The 10,172-nt window shown below is 44.5% G+C and overlaps 1 protein-coding gene across 3 annotated transcripts in view; it reads left to right on the forward strand.

Moving 5' to 3' along the window:
* Positions 1–298: 298 nt before the first annotated feature.
* LOC122969178 (chondroitin sulfate proteoglycan 5-like) overlaps positions 299–10,172 on the forward strand; it is a 12,518-nt gene continuing 2,644 nt past the window's right edge. Inside the window, exons 1-4 of one of the 3 annotated variants that reach the window (XM_044334738.1) lie at positions 299–496; positions 6,089–6,866; positions 7,965–8,153; positions 8,752–8,914. In XM_044334738.1, the coding sequence (XP_044190673.1) occupies positions 6,163–6,866; positions 7,965–8,153; positions 8,752–8,914 (1,056 nt within the window). In that variant the 5' untranslated portion in view covers positions 299–496; positions 6,089–6,162. Of the gene's footprint in view, positions 497–1,313; positions 1,858–6,088; positions 6,867–7,964; positions 8,154–8,751; positions 8,915–10,172 lie in introns of those variants that run through there. The other 2 variants (XM_044334736.1, XM_044334737.1) reach the window with 2 other exon arrangements.

Here is a 10,172-nt window from a genome sequence, read left to right on the forward strand (position 1 = left end):
AGGCATTAGAGCCAGCAGTAAATTACAAAATATCTGCACAGATCAGAAAGTGGTTAGGAATCTACTTGGTTACTTTCTCACCTGAAAAAATATTAAAACTTAAAAGAGTGACATATTAACATAACCTGACGCATCAGATGGTTTCTTCCACAGAACCATCTGAGGGCAGGCACTTTCAAAAACCTAGGCTGGATTTGCAAGATCACAAGGTCACGCGAGAATCCTCATAGGACACTGATTGGTCCGAACCACCAGTAGTTCGGACACAAGCGCATAACTTGAAGTCTGACAGGATGGATTCTCACATGATGTCCTGATCTCACAAATCCAGCTTCCTCATAAGTTAAATATTAACAGTCCTACAGCGGAAATTTCAACAGCATTCAGCCTTGCTCCACCATTACTGCCGGTGGCTCTAGGTGGCGCTACTTCTTCTTCCTCTCATGTTGGACTGAGGGCAGACTGGACGCTACAGTGACTCATTATCACCCCTGAGGTACAAAGATATATTACTAGACAGTATGGAAGTGGACAGGGCTAGCTGGTTAGCATGCTAACTTCAGTAGATATCTCTGCAACATGTATAGGTCTTTGAAATAACGTCAAAACTGTTATTTCTTCACATTCTGATGATAATTTTAGTTAATTTTGAAATATTTTATACTAAAATTCTGGGCAATTCTTACACATTCAACCTTTCAATGTGCAATGCCAATAGTTACTCAGCGGTCTTAATCTTGTAGGCCTTATGCTTATTTTTAGGCAGGTTGCAAATTAAGTTATTACTAATATTAAAACATGATACATAATATATATCTGTACTATCTGTGACAGCAAAAACTTTATAATCACTAAAATGACCAAATGTGGGCATGCACTTTGACCTTGAATGTTACTGACCAGAGAAGTTTTTACTACATGAATTAAGGTGATTTAGACCTTTCAGCCTCCCACTGAATGTCCATTTCAGCCTGAACTGTCCCACATTAGGAAATGCACATAAACTGAGACAATTTGGCACAAGGAACACTATTATAGGCCTATTTGTCATTTCCTCTGCCAGTGTGACATTTGCATTCTATTTTCTGATATGATTAGAAAAAACCTTGGGGATTTCAGAATGGTATTGGGTGCGCATATAATATATGGGCTTCATATCAAAATTGCTGGAGTGCCAATTGCAGAAATTGTCCCACATTACTGTAATTCAACCTAGCGCGCGCACCGTGCAGTTTTGCGCTGCGCAGTGCTCTGCAGCTCATCCTTTCACAGCCAAAGGAAGGACTTAACGGATTGCAGGCAGACAGGCAGACAGGCAGGCAGGCAGGCAGGCAGCGACGAACCCGGCTCATTAAAATCTCATCTGCAGACCCTCCACCGGTCGCGCGCATTACTACTACTACTACTCGCGGTGCCGCTGACGGACCCCAAAGCGCAGAGTGACACGAGCGCGCAAGAGGTGTCGGCTCGGCACAATGGGACCGATCCAGAGTCGTTAAACGGTTCTGAGATAAACACACACACACACACACACAGAGAGAAGGAGAGAGAGAGAGAGAGAGAGAGAGAGAGAGAGAGGGAGAGAGAGAGAGAGAGACAGAGAGAGAGAGACCAGACGTTGGTGAGGATAACGGCGACATGGCGAAAACGGGCAACATCTGAACTTTGGTGGATCCGCTGGGAGGATTATCGTGCAGCCCCATCAATCTGAAGCGAAGAACGGGACCTGATCAGAGTTCAGCAGACGTCAGTGTGTCAGAGGCATAGATTACGGTATGGCGCGCGGTGACGGTCGGTTGGGAACCTGGCAGGTGCTACTGACCATCTCCATGGTCATCATTCCCCTGTCTGCTCACGGTAAGTCCGCTGCTGCACTACCGGAGTCCCACCCTGTGCGTGCGTGTAGCTATGTGTGTGTGTCTGTTGCATGCAAGCGCACACTTGCATGAATCAAATCGCACCTGCATTGACATGGCTTTGATGTGGAAAATGGCAAAGCTTTGCTGTCAAATACAATAGTCCGTGTATGCAGCATAAATTATGGAAAGCAATTATGCATTTAGAATTTGGGCATTGATGGTCAATATTCAATAATTGTTTGACTGTCAATCTTAAAATCTATAGTGACAGTAATATATGAAGTATCCTTCCACATTTTTATTAAAATTCTGTTTGGCATAGGCATTGATATTTTTAATGCACTGACAGTCTATTTTTGGCATTAATAATCTCATTAGGCTATTTTTTTTAAAACAATTTGAATTCTTGACTGTCAATTAAACACTTTTCGGGTGACAAATCCGATGACATGATGTGATATTTTTTCTCTCGTGCTGTGCTGTATCGATCACTGATGACACTTGAACCATTGGCTGTGACCATGGTCAATCTCATCATTCATTCAGAGTGCAAAGGAGTGGTAACAGTTTAATTCAAATGCTTGTCATAAATGATGCTCTATTATCGTGCATCTATATAAAGGTATAAGCCTGTGGGTGATTAGACAGAGACATTTGACAGTTTAGTATTGCAGCTGCGGCTCGCCTCGGCGGTGCGTGGCCCAGACAAAGGCGGGATTAAGCGCACCGTGGCCAGGCTACAGGAGGTCCATTCACGGTGCTGAAAGGACTGAATTCCTCCAGACATTCATGGAAGCCCGAGACAACCGATCTCGCACCACCGCTCGCCCCCGCCGCCTTCTCATTTACTGTCCATCCCCTGAGATATGGAGGCAGGCAGTGTGAGAAACGAAAATCTGACACTCTGGTCTGTCTTGTCTGGCACACACACAAGCGTGCGCACTGAGCAGTGTAAATGTGGAAAGTCTTGGAAATGTAGAAATGAGCTGCTGCTGCTGCTGCTGCTGCTGCGGCTGCTGCTGCCCAGCAACAGGGTGGCTCGTGCACGCAGAGGGTCGCCGGGGTTCACGTGAGCACGCGCTGCCACTGTAGCCCCCCCACCCCCTCTTTTCTCGCCGCCCTCAATGTGTAACCAGGCGTTAACACTGTGACATATTGACCGGTAAATATACGCCAGGCGTCATGTCTGATGTTTTAAACCACCGTGTGGATGTGATTCATTGGCTGAAATGCAAAGGAGATTAATTAATTTCATTTGTCACCAGGGGAGAAAATGGATAGAAGTGTGACATGTTTTTTTTTCTTTCTATACGGCCCCTAAACAGTAATAGAAAAAGCAAATCAAAAGCCAAGCCATAACAGAGACAGCACAAAATATAGCCTTAGTATTCTTATAATGCTCCTATAAGAGCTCAGCCTATTATGAATATGTGGTACTGTGAGTATTTCTCAGGCATGCCAAATTGAATATATGCTGTAACTCATGCTTTCACGGCGAATTTAAATGGTCATATAAAATCAGCAGTCAATCCACACACAAACATAGGCGACAGGAACACATGTTATCCTTGACAGCCCCATAAAGCAATAATATGTAGGCCTATAGTATACAGACTCGTGGGTGCTGTGCCGTGTGTATGTGAGTGCCCACTGTTTGAATGAATGCATACTGTGAGGTCCATCTGCCTTGTTGCTCCAGAAAGCTCATAATATGTCAAACCAGATCAAATCATCAGCATCTCCAGGACTCTCTTTCACACGCACACACAGAAGCAAAGGGAGGGAGGACACTGTTTATATTCTTAAAAGCTAAAATGCACACTGGTCAATGGGTGGAGGTTTGTAGGCCAATCAGAGCTGCCAAAAACAATAGCCAGAGAGCAGCTGCACTCAGAGACACATGCAGTTTGAAAAGTTTCAATACCAATCAATCAACACAGTTTGTGCTGATTGACTGTGTAATAGACTGTTTGCAGTAAACATTTTTCTTTTCTCATATAGCTGTTAAGTGTCCGAGAGCGGGTTGATGTGTGGCTGGTAGTTGCAGAAATAGTTGTGTCTGCATCCTACAACAGGGGTGCATGAAACCAACCAATGATTCCCACTGTGTCCTGCTGTTAAAGCGCAGGGTGCTGGGAATCTGTACTCTCAACCACTCACAAGTGACCTCAGGTAAAACCTGTTACCATGGTGATATGCTCAGCGTGATGCCAGAGGTGAAGAGCTGAGCGGCAGTTAAAGGCACAAATCACACCATTTCTACGAGGGAAATCAAATTGCAAAGCAGGGGCTCGTGCATTCAATTTGCTACTCTTGTAATCTCTCCATGTTCCCTTTAGCTCTTTTAATCGCTAAGACTGCCAGCTGCTAACAGGATGCGGCATCTCAATCTCAACGGGGAACAAATAGGCAGATTCAACCTTTAAATGGAAGAGTTTGAATCACTTGTAATCGGTCAGAGTATGTCTCTATCTTTCACAAATTGTGAAGCATTGGAGCTCAGTCCACCTCAGTTTTCCCAGAGATGGAGTTGGCACATACCACTTACAGACTGGCTGGCTGATTGATTGAAAAACAAGAGAGAGAGAGTGTGAACACTGGATTCTCTGTTTCCACTGCAGCTCCCTCGCTCTACTCCTCCTTTTAGCACAGCACCTCTTTACATCTCACCATGGCAACTACACTGTGTGTATGTGTGTGTGTGTGTGTGTGTGTGTGTGTGAGGTGAATCTCATGGTTCCTCTAGCCACCACTAGATTTCGTGACTTGAGGCACGTTCAGATGGTTTTTGTATTAGCTCTGAATGAAGTGCCAGACACTGAAAGCAGTGATCTCATTGGACACGGTGATTTCAGGGTGGCATTGGGAGAGAAGTCGTCAAGCCAAGTATTTGGGTTGAGTGTGGCCGTTTGTGTTGGTGGAAAAGTGTGAAGAAGTGGCTTTTTGAAATTCAGTCATCTCTGGGAACATTACCTCCAATGCAAGGGAAAATATTCTCCACTCTGTGCAACAGCATTGTGTTCTTTCTTTTGATTCCCCTTAAATAGCTCTAAGGTTGTTAAAATGATCTCATCCCACATTGCCTGACAGCACTATAGAAATTATGTGTTGACTTGTTCCAACTCTTCATCAATTAAAGTAAAAGCACTCAAGAGCTAATGATTTTTATGGCCGCACCATTCCATCAAATAGAAATCTTATATATAGACATATTTACCCAAAATTCAGCCTGACTGTGACTTTGGCTTCACATCATGAGTTTGTAATGACTGCCCGTTGCATGTTAAAACATTTTAAATTCCTATCCGTCTGTATCTCTCTGTCCTCTCTGCCTCTGTGACATGTGTACATCTTTCCCTGCAGATCACCAAATACAGAAGTTCCTGACTGTTCAGGCCTCTAACCTATAGCTCTAAATCCTAATCTAATCCTCACCCAGTCTCGGTCACTAGAGCACATTAGTCAGGCACTCAATGTGCCTAATCCCATATAGCCATAGTCTGATTACACGTCAGTCTTCCTCCTTGTCTGATTTATTTTACAATTAATCACTTAGCCTTTAAATTTGAACCACAGCAGGGTTTTTTTTTTCAAGCTGAGCTGTACGTTTCCACAAATCAACTCTGTCATGAAAACAGATTTCGTGCATATTGCACTTCTTTATTCATTGTGTTTGTCAAATTCAGCTAAATTTACATGGAGGGATATGGTGACAGTAGAGGAAAACTAGCCTGGTACAGCCTGAAGGCATTTCTGCAGAATACTGTAGGGATCCATTTAAATTATTCATGTTTCATCCTAGGGCCTGAGTCTTTATCTAACAAAACAGAGTCAATACTTTGGGATTACTTCCAATATAAAAATGTTATATGTGTGTATACAAGCCTTTTTTGTCATCTTTGTTTAGAAAAGATCACAGAAAATAACTCCCACAGTACTCTGTCATTGATGCCGTGTTGACAATAAGATTATGTTAAAGGGGCACTCAATTGATTTTACACATCAGTTTACGTGTCGTGTGGAGTACAACTGAGTCAATGAACAGCTGTACAATGTCTTCTGCAACTCTGGAGGAGCTTTTTCTAGTCTGAGAAAAAAAACCCTGGTGATGTCATCAGGGGAGACTGTCCACCCAAGATTTGTAACAGTTTTGGAAAGCAGATTTTATAGAAGTACAATTTTAATTCGCTGGAGAACCCCTTTAATGTCTTTCTGTGTCTGATTGGCAGGGAGGCATTCACTGGCCAGGCGTCATCATCACCACAACCAATCATCTGTCAACAAGGAGGCCTTGAACACCAGAATGGTGCTCAGTGATGACTCCGCAGAGAGGGACCACCTGATTGGAGCAGGGCTTGGGCTCGGGGCGAAACTCCCAGTCAGCTCCACCAGACATCATCATTCTCATAAACACGCCCACTTAGACTTCGCAGAGGAAGACCCACCTGTGGGGGAGGAGCTCACAGCCGGAGGGGCTGGACCAGACCAGCCCGGGAACCCCTTGTCTGATGACGTCATCACCGTGGAGTTCCACAGCCCTGCGCCAGATATCGTGCCCTCTGATGCTGCTGTGGATTGGACCAAAGTCCCAAAAGCACAGAAGCAAAAAGGGGGAGACCCTACTGCATGGACGCTTTCTGACTTTTATGACTACCTGTCCCCTGACGACGACCTCTCTGCATTGGAAATGACCCCAGAACCTGAGCCCACCCCTTCGCCCCCGGCTGACATGGAGGATGAGAATCCACTCCTGGCGGGCTCTCCTTCTCTCCCAGACAATGCAAGGCCTAACGTGGATAGTGGGCCCTCCTTACCTGCTCCTCCAATGCCAGGGCCGGACAAGGGTGAGGGGTTAGACTTAGGCGGCGCCATGGGGGCTGACGGCTGCAGGCTGGGCTTTGTACGCTCTGGACCTGGGGTCTGTGTATCCCAGTGTGAGGTTGAACCCAATTTCTGCTTCAATGGAGGAGTGTGCACCGTAGTGGCGGGAATGGGAGCTTTCTGCAGGTAAGAAAAACACACAGATTTTTTTAATCTAGAGGTAAACTGAGCTGACTGTTACATAAATTGTATTCATCTTGTTTAGTGATGTAGAAGGAGGAAATGACACTTTTTTTATTGGTATTTAACAGCAGGCATATGTACAGTATGTGTGTGTGGGATGTGAGAGGCAGCAGGGATCATTTTTTTGAGGAGGGGGAGGTTGTTGGGTACTAAAAACATTCAGTGCTGGGATGATTTCCAATATGTACATTCTGCAACACAAAAGAAAAGATTTAGGACACTTCAGACAAGCGTACACACACATTGAAAACACACACACAAAGACAGAAGGCTGGCTTAATGTGTCATGAGGGTTCGTCAAGATCACAGCAGGGTCGCCAAAGGATTATCTCCGTTTTGGAAGCAGGGGGTAAAGAGTGTGTGTGCTCATAGGCTGGTGACAGCTGATGCAGACACACGCAGTATGCACACATAGAAAAAGTACGAGTAGGATGACAATACAGTGACACACATAACACACACGCACACACACACACGCACGTACACATGCACATACACCACGCCTTGATAGCACCATCTGTCCTGTCCTGCAGTCTCACTGTATGCTTGGAGGTAAACTGTTGCTCATCTCACCATACCTGCTGAGTAACAGCATACACACACGCACAAACACACACACACACACACACACACGGATATGTAAGTGATCAAACACTTACATGCAATAGCACACAGAGAGACAGGAATATGGAAAAGATACAGACACACACACACACATCCACGCATGTGTCCTGATCCTTTGATCTCATTAAGGGTTAGGCTGCAGGCCGAATCCCTGCTTTGCTGGACAGACCTCAGGACACCATGTCATCTTCTCTGAGCACCACTTTACATTTTTTTTACTCTGGATAACATGCTCTAGCTATAAATACTGTAAATACACTAATGCAGTGGGCACACTCTCATAATAAACCTTGTGGCTTTTTTTGGACAGCAGAAAACTGACGAGCTAAAAGTCAATTTGATATAGAGGGCCAATATTTCAACAAGACAAAATGCATAATGATTGACCTCTCTCCTTCTTTGTGTGTCTCTATGCAGGTGCAATATGCAGGACTACATCTGGAACAAAGGCACGCGCTGTGATTGGGCGGTCACAGAGTTCCAGGTGATGTGCGTGGTGGTGGGCGTGTCCTCCCTGGTGCTCCTCTTCCTCCTCATGATCATCGTATTCTTTGCCAAAAGGCTGCACCGCCTCAAGAACGAGAACAAGCGCCTTCGCAAACGCAGGTGTGTGTGTGTGCGCGCATTTTTTCCTGTGTGTGTGTGTGTGTGTGAATGAAAGGTGAGAATTTAAAAAGGTGTTCTGTGAGTTACACTATTTGGTGGCTGTCACAGTGTCTGTAAGCCTGTATGCACATGGGCTTTCATGAGTCTAATTTCTGTGAAGCTTCACAACCTAACGACTGAAAAAGTAGTGAAATCAAATGATAGAGAGAGCTGAGGAACATCAAAGGAAAAAGCGAGGGAGAGAGGAGTTAAATGCAGCGATGAAGACATGTGTAGACAAGCAGGGAACAGTGAGAAACATTCATCTAATCAAATCAAAATTGCTCCTACAGTCCCAGTGAAGTCTTGATCTCATTCCCTTTGGTTTCCACTGAATTATTTACATGGACTGTGATGATATATTTTATATCTATGATGTGGATGTGCACATCCAGCCCTTTCGTCTACCCAGCCGCACTGTGCAGATCAATGTAGGAAATGTGATGAAAAAAACTAACCTGAAGAGATACAAATGCACTGAATCCTATAAAAAAATAAATAAATAAACACTGACTGGTAATATTCATCACACAAATCTCTCTCTCTCGCCCTCCTCCAGTAAGTACCGCCCACAGAGCACCGAGCCACAGACGGATGGCCTCTCAGTTTCGACAACAGCAGACGGCTCGCAGCCAAACGTAAGGAAACTGTGTGACACCCCTCCGCCCGCTCCCCAAGCTCACACTCACAACCTGGCGTACTATGACAACATTATCTGTCAGGTATGCCCCGCCTCTCCTCATGTTTACTCTCCACTCTTTCTCCTTCCACTCATCTTCCTTTTGCATTTGTATTTGAACTTTTTTTGTCCAATCATCTGCATTTACGCTCTCCTCTCTCTTTGCTTGTTTTTCTTTCCTTTACCTCCATCTATTTTCCTATTTGTTCATTATGTCCTACCCTTTGTATGTGATTTGATTGAGTTTGTGTGTCTTTCTGTCTGTGTGCATGGAAGTCCGTCTGTACTAACTTACCGAGAGCTGCTCCAGAATACCCAACTACTAACCAAAGCTTACAGTGTTAGGCACTGTGGCCAAATTTCACATCGGGATTTTCACTTAGAGTTGTGTGTGTATGTGTGTGTGTGTGTCTGTGTGTGTGTGTGTCTAATGCTTTTTACACTCACCAATCCCCTCAGAGGTCATCAACAACCAGCAGTTATACCTGGGATTATAAACCCAGAAACCCTTATAACAACTTCCAGGTAAGCAGAGTGGAAATGTCCACATTGCCTGCAGCAGTTTCCCTCCCTGGCTTTGCTTTGAACTTACCCGCTGTGCAATTGCTACATGCCAGATTTTGGGCATTTGCTGCAAACCTCACTTCCACCGAACCTATCCTGCATCCGATCTTTTTTTGTCTGAAGCAGCTGCTTTCCAGTCACATTGCGGGTGAAATGATTAATCACCTGCTGCGAGGCTTCCTGCAACCAGTCGTTCAGGGGTGTAACGTAGTCACCATTGTGTGAGTAGATAGCAATTTCCCACACATCCCTATACCTCTGCCTTTGCAGCTTCATGAGAAGCTCAATGAGGAAACCAAGCCTCCATTTTGGTTTTACTGCTCGCTTCGCTCTTATGCCCATAAAGCTCAGACAGCCATTTTAGGTCCCTGTGCAGTAAATTTCTCCTTTTCTACCCAATTTCCTTCCAAGATTTGTGCACGTATTGCTGCTATAAGGTGAACTGCATTCTGTAGCAGCATGCGTGGAGGTGTGTGTATATGTGAATATAAATGTGTATGCATCAGTGCATTTCTATCAGTGTTTCTGTGTGTGTGAGCGTGTTAGCAGATTTATGTATGTCCCTTAGTATTCATTAATCTTACTTGCCTACTGGCTTGCTAAGCTAATATAACTACAAAAGTCAGTGAAGTATTATGTTTATGGACACAGATATGAGCACAGATTAACTATAGACAACATGTAAATATGAGATCAACAAAACAAAGTCATCACGCTGACACAACTTAAAGCTTTTT

This window comes from Thunnus albacares, chromosome 19 (genome assembly GCF_914725855.1).
Source record: "Thunnus albacares chromosome 19, fThuAlb1.1, whole genome shotgun sequence".
NCBI lineage: Eukaryota > Metazoa > Chordata > Actinopteri > Scombriformes > Scombridae > Thunnus > Thunnus albacares.